An 18,502-nucleotide genomic window follows, 5' to 3' on the forward strand; every position below is an offset into this window, starting at 1 on the left:
ATGGGAGACTTAGGTCTCAGACACTCACTAAAGAGGGAGCCAAGGCCGGGCCACCACTTGGAAAAGGCCCGGGCCGGGAGAATACCCTCTAATCTTTAATAATAATAATAATAATAATTACCTAATAATATGTTCAAATGTACTGCTCAAATATGACCTATATCAAAATAGATGGCCACTATCCTGCCTAGGCAGGATAGTGGCCATCTTTGTAATTTAAATCCCCCTCAAGGGAGGTTCCTTGACGCTGGTGAGGAGCTCTTGATCTAGGGAATTGGATCTGTGTTCCAGTTCCCTGAATTGAGCCTGAATACCTTCCATCCCCCCATATGCACTGTATAATCCTACAGGTTTAGCGCTCCACCATGATTATACTAATAATACTGTAATTTAAATCTTATAACATGTAAACCATACATTGTAAGCATTACAAGGAAATAAATATTTGTATTTGTATTGAAAAAGCTTTAAACTTATGTATGAGGTCTAAATATTTTTTTTTATATTTTCATAGGGAGACTAAAGTAAGATATGTTGCTTGAAGTGCATTGCATACTGATGGCTTTCTTTTGTGCCTACCAATGTTCCATTACACATAAACTACATTATTTTGTAGAACATAAAGCAATAAAACACAATGACCCCGATGGAAATAAGTCACTTTGACTTTTTTGGGTTATCCTATGTAATATACACTATATATGATAATTGTACCTATGTGTACCTGTGACTATATAAACGTGGTTATTAAGTTTTTAAAAATATTATTTGTATTTTCAGTTTGGAAGATAAAGATGATGAGCCGGTGGTCTCTCATGTTGATACACCAGCTGCTCTGAGGAACAACTTCCTCACTTATTATTTTGTGTAAATTATCGCCTAAGGTAACCCACCACTGGCATATTTCTACTGATATGTTCCTTTTTTTTTTTTTAACTTGACGGGTTTGTTAAGAGTGGTTGACCGTGTTAATATTGTTACTTGTATATTTATTATGAGGGAATTTTGTAAAGAAACTTTTTATCGTATTTGTTAACTCATTTATTTAAGAATTTTGTTCTCTGTTGCATCGTTTACTGTCATTAATATTTGTCCTAATGCCTTTCAAGGTATGGATTGTTTAGGCATGCATAGTTTTAAATATAATTCTTCTCTTGTTCTTCCACTCAGAGTTATGTTCCGTAATTGATTATTTGCTTTAAATCATGTATGAGAAAAACATTATAAATATTAATTTTTAAAGGGGTGGAGGTGTAAGCCAGCGGAAGTCCTCGGGCAGATGACCAAAAGCTCCAGTAGCGGGTCATTGTAGGACCCCAGTGAAAATAAGTAAGTTGATTTAGGTACAGCTACACATAAATACACTTGCACAAATTATCATATATATTAACGTGTGTGTAAATTATCTAGAATAACCCAAAAATGTCAGACAAAGTGACTTATTTCCATTAGGGTCCTTGACATTTTGTTGGATTATTCTAAGTAATTTACGATATGTATGATAATTGTACTTATGTGTACCTGTGCCTAAATAACCTTACTTACTTACTGACTTGCGTCAGGAAACACTTGTCCTGTTTCCTGACGAATCTTACTTAACCTAACCTTAGCATTATATCCCCGGAGAGTTATCAACCCAGGATAACCCAAGAAAGGCGGTGCATCATCAAGGGACTGTGTCTTATTTTCATTTTGGGTCCTCATTCTTGTCCCCCAGGATGCAACCCACACCAGTTGACTAACACCTAGGTACCTACTTGCTTGCTAGGCAGACAGGACAACAGGTGTAAAGAAACATGCCCAGTGTTTCTGCCCTTGCTGGAGATCGAACCACAGACAGTGTGTGTGAAGCAAGAGCTTTGCCTACAAGGCAATGGGACCCCCTTCCCTAGGGGGACCTTCTCTAGGTGCAACTCACAACAGTGAAATATCTCCCAGGTACCTACTTCCTTCTAGGTTATCAGTAGCAGTTGTTAGGAGTCAGCTAGGCCTGTATACCTTGTACATGTACTTGTAGAAATAGATATTATTATTGTTATTATATTATTTCTATTTATCCCACGGCTTCACGTTAAGTACGTTCAGGTGCACGTCAGACGCTCCACCACACAGTACTGTACTTTATATTTTTATACAGAGAATTTACAGTGTTAGTAAGTTTATTTAGGTACGGGTACACATATGTACAATTATCAAAATCAAAATTTTTATTTCTTTGCATAGTACACAATGCGTAGTTCACATGTTATAAAATATTGTTAAACATAAAGAAAGCCACTAGCATGCATGAAGATTTCAGCATACATAGTAACTTGTGCACATTACCTAGGATAACCCCCCCCCCAAAAAAAAAAAAAAGTCAGACAAAGTGAGTTACTTCCATCTTTCAGTATAATAATAATAATAATAATAATAATATATCTTTATTTCTACAAGTACATGTACAAGGTATACAGGCCTAGCTGACATCAGTGACGTACTACTATATAGAAAGCCACTTGTTATGCAAAGCATTTTGGGCAAATTAAGTTGGTTTTGTCCAGGGATGTGTCCCACACCAGTCGATTAACACCCAGGTACCCATTTTTTTGCTGATGGTGAACATAGACAGCCGACGTAAGGAAACACGCCCAGTGTTTAAAACCTTGCCGAGAATCGAACCCAGACCCCCACTGTGTGAAGCGAGAGCTTTTGCTACCAGGCCAGGGGGCCATTTAAACCTATAGGTATATAGTGATGATGTGATTTAGCTAACAATAACCAAAAGACAACACCCTCACAACAGACACATTTTGAGGTCAACATTTTCTTTGATTACTAATCCGTTCAAGTAAATTTTAGTTAAAACTTAAAATTTGAATTATTTTCTAATTATAAATACACAAACATGATACTGTATTCACTAATTATAGATACTATATAAAGGTGATATTATATGATGCCCTAAATTACAAGGCATAATGTTTATGATTCATTTTTTCCCTGTCTTCACCTTAGTTATTTAATTATGCTACTGTGTAGATTTGATTTTGAATTAATTAATGGTGTTACTGAGAAACTCCTATATCATGTTAACTGAGGTGTGGATTGTTGTTAAGCAATGTTTTTTTGTTAGTACCCTTCATTACTATATAAATAAAGTTATTTTAAGGAAATTGTCACCCTGGATTTATTGCTCTATCAACATATACTATAAATGTCTTGTTCAACTCATTTGTTCCTGAAATTATTATTTTATATTTACAGTACTGCATATAAGACTGTGATAGATACATTAGTACTGTGTACAACTAAGAAGTGAATTTTTACCTGAAAGTTTCAGGACTGCCCGAAATGCCCCGGCATGATACTAGTGGCTTTCTTTGTACTTAACAAATTACAAAATGTAATCACATATTGTAACCTTTGCAGAGAAATAAATTTTGTCTTTGTCTTTGTTTTTGACTAAATGTAGTAGATAATACTAAGACAGTTGAGGTTTTTAGATTGAAGAGCTTCCCAGTCTGTGACTGGTACTAAAATAAGTGATACTTGAATGAGGTGTTAAAGTAACTGTGATATAAAAGGTAGATGTATGGCAATGCTGGGAAGTGGCAGAATAAGACTTCAAATTTGCAAAACTTTCCAAACTTCCCACAAATTTATGAAAAACTTTCCTAAGCAAGGACCCCAATGGAAATATGTCACTGTCTGACTTTTTTGTTATCCTAGGTAATCTACACTATGTATGATAATATAATTGTACTTAGGTGCACCTGTGCCTAAATAAACTTAATTACTTACTCCCTAAAATATTATTTTGTTGTAATCACTATTAGATATTACAGTAACTATAAGTATAGTAATCTTTAATAAATATTTTTTGCAGGCTCAAGTGTTTATGAGAACAAACGTAGATAGCGATACTGACCAAGGTGGCTCCAACGAGGGTGTAAAAGCCATGGACACAACACAATGGGTAGAAGAAACTGGCAAGATGCACATACACCGTGCAGACATGAACAAGCTGATTATGAACTACCTCGTCATGGGTAGGCTTATTTTGTACTTGAAATTTTTTGCTATTGAAGATTTATATAAAAAGCGGTTTTTAAATTGCCAATATTATATGATGCTACTAGAAGATTTCATTGAAAGGCTTTTTTTTTTCATTAAACACCACCTAGCTAATTTATTGTTAAGAATTTTTGATACTCTCTTACTGTAGAAGAAGTTTGTTTTAACTTTTGAGTTTGGAGCAGAGTGCTGGAGTTTTAAGCTGCAGTTTATGACAATTATTGGCTTGTGGACTAGATCCAGTAAAAAAAAGGAAAAGATTCTTTTGATAGAGAAAGAGAACTACATAAGGCCTTGATGTATATATAGGTACATTATTATTCCTGTCAGAAGTTTTGGAAAGATAGCATGAAGGATAAGTTATTCCCAAGACGTAAGAAAACTTTCAGCATACATGTAATTGTTAATGTAAATGTTCCATTTTAAGTTTGTTAAAAAATTCCTTCAGCAGCATTTACCATCTGTCTCTGTATTGCACAATTTCTTAAGAACATAAGAAAGAAGGAATACTGTAACAGGCCTACTGACCCATGTAGAGCAGGTCCATATCCCCCCCCATATTAGACTAATGATCCCCCCTCTCCCTGGATTAGCCCAATGACCCACCCAGACTGGTCATCTCCACTCAAGGATGGAGCACTGCACCAGACCCAGCAGCACAAGCAAGTCAGGTCCAACTCACACCCATCCACACCCACTCATGTATTTATCTAACCTATTTTTAAAACTACACAACGTTTTAGCCTGAATAACTGTAATTGGTACTCTGGGACTAGCTGTCCCCAGGCCTAGCCCCATTCCCTGCCCCCACGGAGCTTGGAGGGAGAAGCTAGGCACCCTGGGCTGCCACAAACCCTGCCCACACTGGGCTCGAAGGGTGTGGCCGCTGCATAGCAGCAGACGATGTCAAGAGGTGCAAAGGCAGCAAGCACTACAGGATCCTTTTGGAGTCACATCCCAGCTTTGGGCATTAAGCCTGAATGCTGGGGAAGCTCAAGAATGCCTCTTGCTGTGTGTGTGTTGCTGCTGCTACTACTACACTTGTCCGTTGCACTCTTGAGTGACATATAGCGAGTTTGTTTTCTTTCCAGCGTCTCATATGGTACTGATACACTCAGCATATTAATTTTCAAAAATTAAGCTTTGTGTATTGAGGTACACACAGTGCTGAGAGAGAGAGAAAAGGTTGCATGATTGCTCACTCCTCTCTTGTTTTCTACTACAAAATATATTTCTAGCCTATACGTATTTTGCTTGCACTAAAAAATTTTATTAATATTTGAAGTTCAGTATTACAGTCATAAATTCTTATTGCAATAAAGTGTTGATAAATCTAATTTAGTCAGTTTTGCACTTGGGCACACACAAAAAAAATAGAAAATAATAGACAATGGCAAAGATTTCAAGATCAAAGATCAAATCAAAGCAGAATGGCTGTCAGCACTAAGATCTGTTACCATTTTCATAAATGAGATTTCACATTTTGATATTCAAATACACATGCACAGTCTTTGCAGAACACTGCATATCCATTTACCTGTATAGCATAAATATTTAATGCACCATGAATGTAGCATTAATCTCTGTGCTCATATTTAGTACTGCATGAATGTTGTATCTTAGTTTTAGTTAAAAAAGTTTTCATTTTTATGACATTCCTAATTATTATTACAGAAGGATTCAAGGAGGCTGCTGAAAAATTTTCAGTTGAGGCCAACATAAAGGTACCAATGGATCTAGATCAGTTGGATGATCGGATTCGCATTAGATCTGCCATACAAACTGGCCACTTCCAAGATGCTATGAGAATGGTGACAGCACTTCATCCAGAGATCCTTGATGATAATTCTCAGCTTTATTTCCACCTCCAGGTAAACTACTGAGTCTTCTAGTTTTGATGATGGTATTCTTTGTATAGATTTTGTAGAAATACTTTATTCCATATATTTTTTTCAAAATCTATTCCGAATGTTCATTATTATTATTGTTGCTGCTGTTGCAGAATCATTGTTGCCACTAGGCCTAGGTGGTATGTATCACTAATACAGTGTCCCCTTGAGTTATAATATTAATTTGTTCCAGAAGACATATTGTATCTCCAAACTATTGTAACTTCAACCCCAAAATTCACGGTTTTATGGTAATTCGTTCCAAGACTCCAGAAGTGCAACTTTTACTGTACCTTACACTCTGTCAAATATAACTTGATGGCACACTCTCTCTTCATATGCTTCTCTCTTATCCACAATTACAATAGTCTTTTCATTTATAATAATTTCTTTACATTTTTTCACTAGCTTAGATTCATAAGCCACTTAAATATTCTTTATTTCTTTTTTGCTTGATAATAATAGAGATCCTAGGTAGTAGGTTGGTAGACAGCAACCGCCCAGGGAGGTACTACCGTCCTGCCAAGTGAGTGTAAAACGAAAGCCTGTAATTGTTTTACATGATGGTAGGATTGCTGGTGTCCTTTTTTCTGTCTCATGAACATGCAAGATTTCAGGTACGTCTTGCTACTTCTACTTACACTTAGGTCACACTACACATACATGTACAAGCATATATATACACACCCCTCTGGGTTTTCTTCCATTTTCTATCTAGTTCTTATTCTTGTTTATTTCCTCTTATCTCCATGGGGAAGTGGAACAGAATTCTTCCTCCGTAAGCCATGCGTGTTGTAAGAGGCGACTAAACTGCTGGGAGCAAGGGGCTAGTAACCCCTTCTCCTGTATAGATTACTAAATTTAAAAAGAAATTTTTGTTTTTCTTTTTGGGCCACCCTGCCTTGGTGGGATGCAGCTGGTTTGTTGAAAAAAAAAATAAAGATGGTTGTTCATGGAAAACCATACTCTCACACAATTGCACTAATTTCTTGCTTGACCTTCTGCGAAATGGCCTGTTTACTGCATTCTTTAGGGGCCATAATAACTTGTATTACAACCCAGGAGTCCAAATGGCCTGTTATCCTGGGTGTAAAGGGAGCAAAATAAACACAGCAGAAAAGTTTTGACTTATATTACCCTTCACCAATTTAGAACAGAAGTATGTACACTATGTACAGTGATAGGTATTAGTGCACTCCACGGTAAGCAAGGCAGAATAGAAGCCACTAGAGAGCAAACCGTGCTTCAACCAGCTCTAGAATGGGAATGACAAGGGCAGACAGGAGAGTGGTACCCACATAACCTCTGCGATTGCCAAAACCATCTTCTCATTGGCTGGAACCTGGGTACTGGTTGAACGATGGGGTCCCATCGTCAACCCTCAGTCACCTGGTTCGCTGGTTGGGGGAGATAGCCTGTAAATGAAGGTGTGTACATGTGCCAAATAAAGGTTACGTACTCTTTGCATGCCACAACTTGTTAATGCAAAAGATAGTGTAATTATAACAAGTGCAGTTATGAAGGGTAAATAATCCAGAATTAGTGCAAAAACAGTTGTAATATGTAGTTTTATACTGAGGAGTAAACAAATACAAACTCTGCTGTTGGCTGAGAATTTTCTAAAGTTCCTCCATTTTGGTATACAGTACATTTCCCCACATAACACTGCAATTATGTTTCTGAAAACAATGTTTTATGTGAAATACATGTTACATGAAGAATTTGTGGGAAAAAAATAGGGCTAGATTCCTGAGGTCTCTAAGAAAGTGATAAATGAGTGCATAAAACAATTTTTTCTTGCTTTAAATTCTCCTTGGTGGTGGTGCTACTATGTTTCAACATGTGTGAAGAGGGTTGGCATGGCCCTGCTGGGCTAAGGTGAATGGTTTTTGGGGTGAGGTGGATGGCTGAGGTGGATAGCTGTGGGTGTTGGGCTGAGATGGATGGTTGTGTTTGTTAGGATAAGGGGGAGGGTTGTGCTTGTTGGGCTAAGGTGGATGTTTTTGCCTGTTGAGCTGAAGTTGATGGGTTGTGCTTGTTGGACTGAGGTGGATGGTTTTGCTTGTTGGGCTGAGGTTGATGGGTTGTGCTTGTTGGGCTGAGGTGGATGGGTTGTGCTCATGTGTTTTGTGTTTTTGTATGCATTTAGATTTCTGTATGTCTAAGTGGGAGCAAGGTAACATCTATGGATGGACGTAAGAAACTGGTTAGCTGGACTAGAATTCCAGGGGTAAGAAGTACAATGCCTGCAATCTCAAAGTTGGGTGGAAATATTAAATTTCACATTGGAATTATGATGTCTGCTCTTCTGTAAAGATAACAAGGGAATAAGTGAAAATACTGTTTCCACCTTTGGGTCACCTTACTTTGATAGAAAAATGCCTGATGGTCAGTATTAAAAAAATAACATCAGGTACAATTTATTGTACACAATGAGGTCTGTTTTAGCTAGTGTTAACATGCAACATGCCAAATAATAATAGCAGCATTTTCTTACAGCAACAAGTATTAATTGAACTGATCCGGGAGGGTCGTGTTGAGGAGGCTGTTGTATATGCTCAGGATCATCTGGCAGAGAGGGGCCAGCGAGACCCGTCAATCCTGAATGAATTAGAACGCACTTTAGCACTCTTAGCTTTCGATCAACCAGACACCTCTCCTTTTGGTGATCTATTACACCCTTCTCACAGACAAAAGGTCAGTAGAATAAAATATACTATATTTAATCATCTTGTTTAAAGACAGATTGTTTAATGCTGCATATATATTTTCACTCCCAACAAATGTGCATGAGCATGTTAGATAGGAGTGAATGGAGACGAATGGTTTTTGGGACCTGATGAGCTGTTGGAGTGTGAGCAGGGTAATATTTTGTGAAGGGATTCAGGGACTGAGTCCTGAAAATGGGGGTTTGGGATATTGGCAGTTTGGAGGGACATCTAAACTGTAGTATCTAAGCATCTCTGCAAAGACAGTAATTAAGTATGAGTGATGGTGAAAGTTTTTTCTTTGTTTTGGGATTTTTCTTTCTTTTTGGGTCGCCCTACCTCTGGAAAATGGCCGACATGTTAAAAAAAAACATTAACAGTCTAATCTTCAGACACTTTAATTATGTTTAACTTAGCATTGAGATAATCTAACTTCAACTATATGATGTCAAGTAGTTTTAAGCTCCAGTTTTAGCCTACCCAAAATACTCTACAAAACCATGGGCTTCTAAAACTGTATAAAATATGTCAGTTTTGTAACAATGATGTACATTTTGAAAATATTTGTTTTGTTTTTAATTACTCCCATTCCTTTGATTCGTATGACTCATAAAATATACAGCTCTTCCACATGTATATATTAATAATCATAAACTTTTGTCACTTGTCACAGAAAAATACGAAGATGCACCTCTGGCAAGACAGTGATAGTGTGAATGATGGTGAAAGTGTTTATTTTTTTGGGTCACCCTCCCTCAGTGGGAGACAGCCAGTGTGTTAAAAAAAATTGTAAATATTTTGTTTTTTTGATGCTGGGGAGAATAGCTTTATGTTGGTAATTGGGAACAAACATTTCCATCTTCCAAAATCAAGATTCAGTAGGACAATTATTATTATTGTTATTACAGTTATAACTAAGTGCTAAACCCACAAGGGTCATATAGCAGTTGTAGAGAAGTAAATCAAAGACACCCAGAGTAAGCCTTCATTAAAATGACATTTTGCTCAGTGTGAGCTTTGTTCCGTAAGTTCACACTGAGTGAAACATTACTCTGTGTACTTTTGACCCCTCAAAGGAGGTTCCATGGTGCTGGTGATGGTCTCTTGATCTAAGAAATTGGACCTGTGTTCCAGTTCCTTGAATCGAGTTCAAATGTCTTCCATTCCCCTAGGCTATGACCCCTACAGGTTTTGTGCTCCCCTTTAAATGTAATAATAATGTTTATTTTTATTTACTATGTGCTGGCTTACTTCCTATATCATGCCATTTTAAAGAAAATATTATTGACCTTTTTGATCAAACCATTTTCTGATTAAAGAAAACATTACAAATTAAATAAAATATAATTGCATACTTTCCAGGAATAAAAGCAATTAGATATGGCTCTTGCCTAAAATAATTTCCTCTGTTCCTTATTATGCAGGTTGCAAGTGAATTAAATGCTGCCATACTCCGGGCGCAGAACCAGGAAGAGACGACTCCGCTCTTGGCCGAGTTATTGAAGCTGCTGCTGTGGGCCCAGGATGAGCTCAATAAGAAGAAGGTCCAATACCCAGTCATGACAGATCTTATTAAAGGACAGATCGAGGAACCAAAGTGAACATATTGTTCTTCCTCTTATGTGTAAGTCTCTTAAATTTATTAATAGACAAAATTATTTCAATTAGACATGTTTACCATTGATGAATAAACCTGTTGTAAGTTTGAGAATCTTGTGATAACATTCTCAAGGTTTAAATGGAAGTATGACTTCTGTTGTTTGTCTTTTGCTAAATACTTGAATGTGTATGCAGGTTTTGTATGTGTTCTGGCATTAATATTTCCAACATAATTTTATGATGCAAAAAGTTGTCATCACCGATGAGTTTTGACTATCAATTCAGCACGAAATATTATTTTGATATGTTGTGGCCATATTAGTCTTTGCACCTTCATTAATTGGTTGGATTAGTTTGAAGCAACAATATATTTGTACTTTGTGTCAGTTCGATATTTTGACATTTTCATAATCATTTGGCTAAATTTAATTAATTCAGTCAATTTTATTATGTGACTGTAATATATATTTTGAATAGGTGTGCAGATTTTTTTTTAAGGAGAAATAAAATGAGATAGTGAAAAGATTTTTTTATCCTAATTTGTATGCCATGTGCATGTTTTCTGCACTAACCGGTACAGGCAATGGTACAGAAAAGACCTCACTCAGCAATATTTGTCATTTCAGTGATAAAAATTTTACCATCAGAGTAATTGTAATAAACATTTTCTAGTAATAGTGGGAGATTCTGAAGACAGATTACAAAGGTTGGTGGATGAATTAGGGAGCATATATCAAAAGAGGAAATTAAAAGTACAACATAGAAAAGACCAAGGTAATGAGGGGTAAAGAAAAAAGTCTAGATAATGATAAATTTAAGAGTAAAACAAATACAAAAAGTGCTTGTAAAATTTCCATGTCAAAAAGGGAAGTAAATACTACTGAGACTAATTTAAGAGATGTTATCTATGCAACCATTGTTATAGTTGGATTAATTTAAGAGGCATGACAACATATATTTAACAAGCAACTTGGGTCTTGTGCAACAAATTTGTTTCTAGTTAAAAAATGTGTTATGCCCCAGCAGAGTTGTTCACCCTCCATTTCCCCATTGTCCTGGTGATAGGCTATCATGGATGAAGAGCCCAGCACTTTCTCTGCTCTGAATGGTGAGGATGTTTTCTTGTTCATCAACATTTGATTCTAGAGAATATTTTGTTTTATTATCACACTGGCCGATTCCCACCAAGGCAGGGTGGCCTGAAAAAGAAAAACTTTCACCATCATTCACTCCATCACTGTCTTGCCAGAAGGGTGCTTTACACTACAGTTTTTAAACTGTAACATTAACACCCCTCCTTCAGAGTGCAGGCACTGTACTTCCCATCTCCAGGACTCAAGTCTGGCCTGCCGGTTTCCCTGAACCCCTTCATAAATGTTACTTTGCTCACACTCCAACAGCACGTCAAGTATTAAAAACCATTTGTCTCCATTCACTAGGTAGCAGGTTGGTAGACAACAACCACCCAGGGAAGTACTACCGTCCTGCCAGATGACTGTGAAACAGAAACCTGTAACTGTTTCGCATGATGGTAGGATTGCTGGTTTCTTTTTCTGTCTCATAAACACGCTAGATAACAGGGATATCTTGCTACTCCTACTTACACTTTGGTCACACTTCACAGACACGCACATGCATATATATATACATACATCTAGGTTTTTTCTCCTTTTTCTAAATAGCTCTTGTTCTTCTTTATTTCTACTATTGTCCATGGGGAAGTGGAAAAGAATCTTTCCTCCGTAAGCCATGCGTGTCGTATGAGGCGACTAAAATGCCGGGAGCAATGGGCTAGTAACCCCTTCTCCTGTAGACATTTACTAAAAAAGAGAAGAAGAAAAACTTTATTCTAGAGAAATAGGAAAATAATTATTTATCTGAGTCTTCCTTATTATTTGAAGCCAACAACAGTGCTGTGATGGGTGCTGCACCACCCTTGGAGAATGAAATATTTTTTTTTTATTATCACACTGGCCGATTCCCACCAAGGCAGGGTGGCCCGAAAAAGAAAAACTTTCACCATCATTCACTCCATCACTGTCTTGCCAGAAGGGTGCTTTACACTACAGTTTTTAAACTGCAACATTAACACCCCTGAATGAAGTGTTACTGTAGGCTGCCTGTGGAGCAACAATTGGCATGAAATAGTGTACTGTGGTGAAACCTGGTGGAAACCCCCCAAATCTGAAAATACTGTTACACAAAATTCTGTCCATATCATAAATTTTGTCTCATTTTGTTTCATATGTCATCTTATTAAATAGTACTTTAACCACATTAATACTGACATTCACAAAAATAGTATCTAGAAATAACAGGTACAGTAGAACTCGGATGTCTGCAGGTTTGGTTTCCACGGTTTCAGTTATCTGCTGTTTACCATGACCCAAAAAAGTACACCTTAATTTTGCTTAATGATCACAAAGCACAGAAGTAGTGATGATGGCAGTTCTGTGAAGTGCTTGTGCTTCCCATCAGTGAAAAAAATGTTAATTCTCAACTTACTGGGCATAATTTATCAATTAAACTTTATCATAGGTATGTATGTAAATGAAAAACGACTCAGAGTTCACAACTATCCACGGTTTTGGGTATCCATGGTAGGTCTTGGGACGTACCCCTGAGGGTACAGGGGGACCACTGTATTTGGGCCTGGGAATTCAGTTAAATACATTTTGAGCAAAATCCTATGATTGGTTTTAAATTTAAGAAATGTGCGTCAAGCGAAAACGAATTGGGTGCCACAAATGAAAATTATTCCCTGGAGATCCTTTTAGGGATAAACATGCTTTCAGCATTATTTTCCAGTATGAGAATGCCCTTAATTAACTGAAATATGAGGATTGGTAATGCTCTCTTTAAATAGTTGGTTTTACTAAACTTTACTCAGTTAATTATGGTTTATTTCAAAGTTGATACACATTGACTTATTGACATTTATTATCAAGGTTTGATCTATGATCTGGCCACTGAGCCAAGCATGACTGTTAACCCAGTTGAGATTTCTTATCAAAGTGTGAGAAACAGCATGAAGCTAAGATTGCATGCTCTCTCTGATTTTGTGAATGGTGTATATACTATACTCAAGCCAACAAGCCTTATTATCTTCTAATGGTTCCAGAGATTAGCAGCTTAATCTTGGTAAAGGAATTACAGCATTACAAAGCAAATATTAAGGAATGCAAGAAAGTATGTACTAAATGTAAGTACTGTATAAATTTTTAAGATTTACCTGTCCATGAGGTGGAAAAGATCAACAATTCTGCCAGAGTCCAAACACTGAACAGGCTTCTGTTTCACAATTGTATGAAGCCATGGAAGCTCCTTTTATGGGTGACTGCTGTCTACTAGCCTCCTGACTTGCCATAAATGAGTGAATCTATAGGAATTATCAGTTGAATGTTACTGTTAGTAGTAGTAGAAGTAGTGTATTGACAAAGCACTGGTTTGGCAAGAGAGAGAGATGAGTCAGAATGGTTGGGTGAGAGTAGGACTTGCCTAGTATTAGCCAGTATGTCTGATGTAGTGCTTTGTTCTTGTGTAAGAAAACAATGATTTGGCAATAGAGATTTATATGAATGGGAATGGTTAGGAAGAGTTGGATCTGACTAGCAAGTTCAATTAGGTTTATTGCAATTCTTTCTAATGTAAATATAAACCACTTTAAAGTGCTATTAATGAGATACTTAGGAAAACAAGTGGGGATGGGCAATCACATAGGAGTAAATTTATATCTCATATTGTGAATTACTGGTAAAAATATGGTTAGCATATATAAAATTTGCATAAATTGAGGCTGCATAAAGTGAGAGAAACTGTATCTTTATCTCATCTATCCTAACTGCTTAACCCACGTTCAACCTGTTCACAGCTTTCACCTGTGACAAGATTGGGGTGCTTGTGGGAGACTGCTCTATCATAATTGCACATTGGATATATCACTCACCTATGATCATCTTGTGGTTGGTCTGTATAGTCCTTGTGGCTTAGTGCTTCTTTTTGATTATAATAATAATAATAATTGTGGCTGGGCTTCATGCTTCACTGCATGGTTTACCAAGTATAGTTCTAACATTATAGGTAGTAGGTTGGTAGACAGCAACCGCCCAGGGAGGTACTACCGTCCTGCCAAGTGAGTGTAAAACGAGAGCCTGTAATTGTTTTACATGATGGTAGGATTGCTGGTGTCCTTTTTTCTGTCTCATGAACATGCAAGATTTCAGGTACGTCTTGCTACTTCTACTTACACTTAGGTCACACTACACATACATGTACAAGCACATATATACACACCCCTCTGGGTTTTCTTCTATTTTCTTTCTAGTTCTTATTCTTGTTTATTTCCTCTTATCTCCATGGGGAAGTGGAACAGAATTCTTCCTCCGTAAGCCATGCGTGTTGTAAGAGGCAACTAAAATGCCGGGAGCAGGGGGCTAGTAACCTCTTCTCCTGTATATATTACTAAATGTAAAAGGAGAAACTTTCGTTTTTCCTTTTGGGCCACCCCGCCTCGGTGGGATGCGGCCGGTGTGTTGAAAGAAAGAAGAAAGTTCTAACATTTGATAAATTATTTTTTTTTATTAACCTTTCATCTTTTCACTGCTTACTCTGTCTTCATCTCTCTCCAAGTGTGAACTTGAACCCAGAGGCTCTATGCAGTTTTTATCCTAGTACATTTCATATATTGCCTTTATTACACTGTCGTCCTGTTTCACCTTTTTCCCTCCCCTTGCTTTTGTGACCTACACTTGTTGTTTTCCTTATGTATTCTTTTGTGCAGTGCTGAATAATCCTCGTGAGTTTATCCCCATATGGGTTTAGCATTTTTTGTCTCCAGATTACACCACCTACAAGGAAAAAAAAAACGAGGAGGCCATACCATCAACTTTCCTAGTTCACAAGAGCAGGCCAACACCAGGAACTAAAGGTTTGTGAAAATTTATGTTATTTTTACTAATCCTTTTTTATTTTTTTTTTTTTACACAAACACTTAAGGTACTGTATTTTTGTTAGCTTTTAATGATTTGCTTATGTTTGGGATATAGTTCACTACACTTTTTCATGGTACAGTAAAGACTGGAATAACATGTGCTTTATGTTCCTGAAAAGTGGCATTAAGTGAAATCGTGTTAAGTGAACTGTAAAACATATGGGAAAATAGGGTTATGTTTCCAACACCTTGAGAAGTACCAAAATTTTATGTTAGATCTCGTAATTCTAAAAAATAATGTAATTGTACTTGGATATAGTGAAATCTTTCTTTCTTTCAACACACCGGCCGTATCCCACCGAGGCGGGGTGGCCCAAAAGGAAAAACGAAAGTTTCTCCTTTTACATTTAGTAATATATACAGGAGAAGAGGTTACTAGCCCCTTGCTCCCGGCATTTTAGTTGCCTCTTACAACACGCATGGCTTACGGAGGAAGAATTCTGTTCCACTTCCCCATGGAGATAAGAGGAAATAAACAAGAATAAGAACTAGAAAGAAAATAGAAGAAAACCCAGAGGGGTGTGTATATATGTGCTTGTACATGTATGTGTAGTGTGACCTAAGTGTAAGTAGAAGTAGCAAGACATACCTGAAATCTTGCATGTTCATGAGACAGAAAAAAGGACACCAGCAATCCTACCATCATGTAAAACAATTACAGGCTTTCGTTTTACACTCACTTGGCAGGACGGTAGTACCTCCCTGGGCGGTTGCTGTCTACCAACCTACTACCTATAATATAGTGAAATGTATGTAATTATAATACAGTGCATGTAGCTAAAAAGGTTATGTAAAACTATTTTTCTTACCTTAAATTCTGGTTGTTGGTACATATTGATTACCTTGAAAGACATGGAGAGGGATGGTGTGGCACTACTGGGCAGAGATAAATGGCTGTGGTTCTTGGGCTAATTTTGCTGCAAAGTTGTCAGTAGATGGTTGTATTGAGATGCTCACGTATTCTGTTAAGCATCTCTGGTTTGTTTTACCCTGCAGAACTTTATACAGGTGAGGCTAAAGCATAATTGTCTTCTCCAAGGCTCACTTTAAAGCAATGCTTCTAAATGTGTCAGGATCGTCTTTCTTGAAAAAATCTGCAATTTTATCAGAAACATTTAACTTCTCGTGCAATTGTTGCAATGTTAACCACTTATCTCCATGTTGTTTTTCTTCATTCTATTCTATTGTCTGCTTCCTTTCTGTCTGGAAATTCAACAGTTCATAATCTTCTAAAAGTTCATTTATGTGTTCAGCTTGTATATCTTCATGTCCTCACCTGGCACACTTTGCCAGATCCACAATTTCCTGGACCTGACTCTGTTGATGAAAAACCCGCAAAATTATTCACCACAGTAGGCCATAATTTTCTCCAGCCTGCATTTATTGTTCATTAGGCCACTTCATTTCATGAAATTTTTACATTGGATATTGTATCTGCAAATGTTAAATTTATGCCAGAACTCTGGCACTCCAGTGAATGCAGTGTCATCTATTGACATGAGTTAAAGGCTCTTGCAATCTCCATCACACTTGCACCACTTTTAAATTAATAAAAAAATCACAATTTTTTCTAAACACCCAGATTTTCACACTTATTCTTCTGCTAGGCATCTCCATCATCACTAATATTTCCCTTGAGTTCCATGTTAATATCCAGAGACAAAATGGGCTGGTGAAAATATGTAAATCGATTTCATAATATGACTAAAATAGGAGCCATATACACATGGTGAATTGGCAGCATTGGGCGTTATTTACACGAGACTAGGCCTCTTCCATAAAAACAAAGGCCATGCCCATAGGTTAACTACCTGGCAGAGGGAGAGATTCTACAATGTGACATATTTTCTCCTAAATTTAGGGCATTCTATATGGTCGTCATCCCATACTGCACAAAAATGGGTGGCAAAATTTCAGTTGTGTTTTAAGAAGTGTGCTGCTCAATCACACGTTACAGTGCTAGTCATGGCATTATACCAGGTGAGCGCCCTGGCTTAGTGCCATAACAAAAATCAAAGCTCTACCATACGGGGGGATCTTTTTTCGTCAGTGCATTATGCCGGGTAGCAGCTGTTAACATGACGTCAGGGCCTGCCACCACACTCCAAAGTGACTCCTCAGTGCTCATGTGGCTGCCGTGGTAAGAGGAAGTGTTGCCCTTTTGTCTCTGCTCCATCGTTTGTCTGGTGTTCCCTTTGGTTTTGGGGCTATACATGTTTGATTATGGGTAAAAGGAAGTCTTTAACACCTGAAACTATAGCTCAAATCATAGGGCTTCACAAAGCTGGGCACCAGACAAAAGAAATAAATAGTGGAGAATGTTGGTGTGTGTGAGCGTTCAGCGAGGAACTGGGTGCAGTGTTTCAAGGCTGGTGGTGGTGTCAAGTTACTCTCTGCCAAACCTCGGCCTGGCCCCTCGAAGAAGACCTGTTCGTACCTTAACTGTGTTGAAACAGTTAGAGTACCCCTAAGGTAACTGCTAGAGAATTGAATGAAAAGAACCCACATCTTCTCTCAGAGGTGTCTGTAAGAACTGTTACAAGACATGTGTCAGAACTGGGCTGCAGTAGTCACTGCCAGGTTAAGAAACCGATCCTCTCCAAGCCACAGAAGAAATGTAGGCTGGATTATGCAAAGAAATATCTTCATTGGAATCCTCAACTGTGGTCTGAAGCACTTTGGAGTGATGAAGCAACCTCCACTGTCACCTGTAACCGTGGGGGACATACCAGCCCAGAGGTAGTGACCCGCTAGACCCACGCTACACGTGTGGGACCACCAAACACCCAGACTCGCTTATGGTTTGGGGGTGTTTCAGTGCTCAGTGTTGGTGAACTCATTGTGCTTTCCTCAAACCAGTATAATTTCCTGGAGTTATTGTGTGACAATTTACCTGAGGTGTTGGACAAGTGTGGGGCTATGGTTTTTATGCAGGACAGTGCACAGTGTCATACCTCCAGATTTGTAGTTCAGTGGCTTAAGGACTGTGAAGTGAGGTTCTTTAATGACTGGCCAGGCAATTCCCCAGACCTAAACCCTATTGAGAACCTCTGGTCAATAGTGACACGAAGTTTCACTATTGACCAGAAGTTTCACTACATGGAATGATATACCTCCCCAAACCCTCAAGAATTTTTGTGAGAGTCTTCCTACAAGGCTGAGGGATGTGATTAAGCATAAAGGATGCAGCACCAAGTATTAAAACCTCAGTAAGTGTGCAAATATATATATTATAATCTTTCATGGTATGAGTTTGTGTT

General features: G+C 37.7%; 1 protein-coding gene across 3 annotated transcripts; it reads left to right on the forward strand.

Annotated features, from left to right (window-relative positions):
- Window positions 1-761: 761 nt before the first annotated feature.
- Window positions 762-10,775, forward strand: LOC128695374 (glucose-induced degradation protein 8 homolog). 3 transcript variants are annotated; one of them, XM_053785913.2, is made up of 6 exons: window positions 791-884; window positions 1,718-1,938; window positions 3,869-4,031; window positions 5,731-5,927; window positions 8,445-8,642; window positions 10,078-10,775. In XM_053785913.2, the coding sequence occupies exons 3-6, from the start codon at window positions 3,881-3,883 to the stop codon at window positions 10,252-10,254; spliced, it is 723 nt and encodes a 240-aa protein (XP_053641888.1). In that variant the 5' UTR covers window positions 791-884; window positions 1,718-1,938; window positions 3,869-3,880; the 3' UTR covers window positions 10,255-10,775. The 3 variants fall into 3 exon arrangements, with proteins under 3 accessions (XP_053641887.1, XP_053641888.1, XP_053641889.1); XM_053785914.2 differs by lacking the exon at window positions 1,718-1,938 and adding an exon at window positions 1,244-1,329 and having other exon boundaries at window positions 849-884; XM_053785912.2 differs by lacking the exon at window positions 1,718-1,938 and having other exon boundaries at window positions 762-884.
- The last annotated feature ends 7,727 nt before the right edge of the window (window positions 10,776-18,502 follow it).

This window comes from Cherax quadricarinatus, chromosome 50, assembly GCF_038502225.1.
Source record: "Cherax quadricarinatus isolate ZL_2023a chromosome 50, ASM3850222v1, whole genome shotgun sequence".
Lineage (NCBI taxonomy): Eukaryota > Metazoa > Arthropoda > Malacostraca > Decapoda > Parastacidae > Cherax > Cherax quadricarinatus.

Excerpts from the sequence above, each read along its gene's own strand:
- LOC128695374 (XM_053785912.2), top strand. The coding sequence starts at position 3,881 with ATGAGAACAAACGTAGATAGCGATACTGACCAAGGTGGCTCCAACGAG. Across the intron at positions 5,928-8,444 it reads AGCTTTATTTCCACCTCCAG|CAACAAGTATTAATTGAACT; the intron begins GTAAACTACTGA and ends ATTTTCTTACAG. Across the intron at positions 8,643-10,077 it reads ACCCTTCTCACAGACAAAAG|GTTGCAAGTGAATTAAATGC; the intron begins GTCAGTAGAATA and ends CTTATTATGCAG.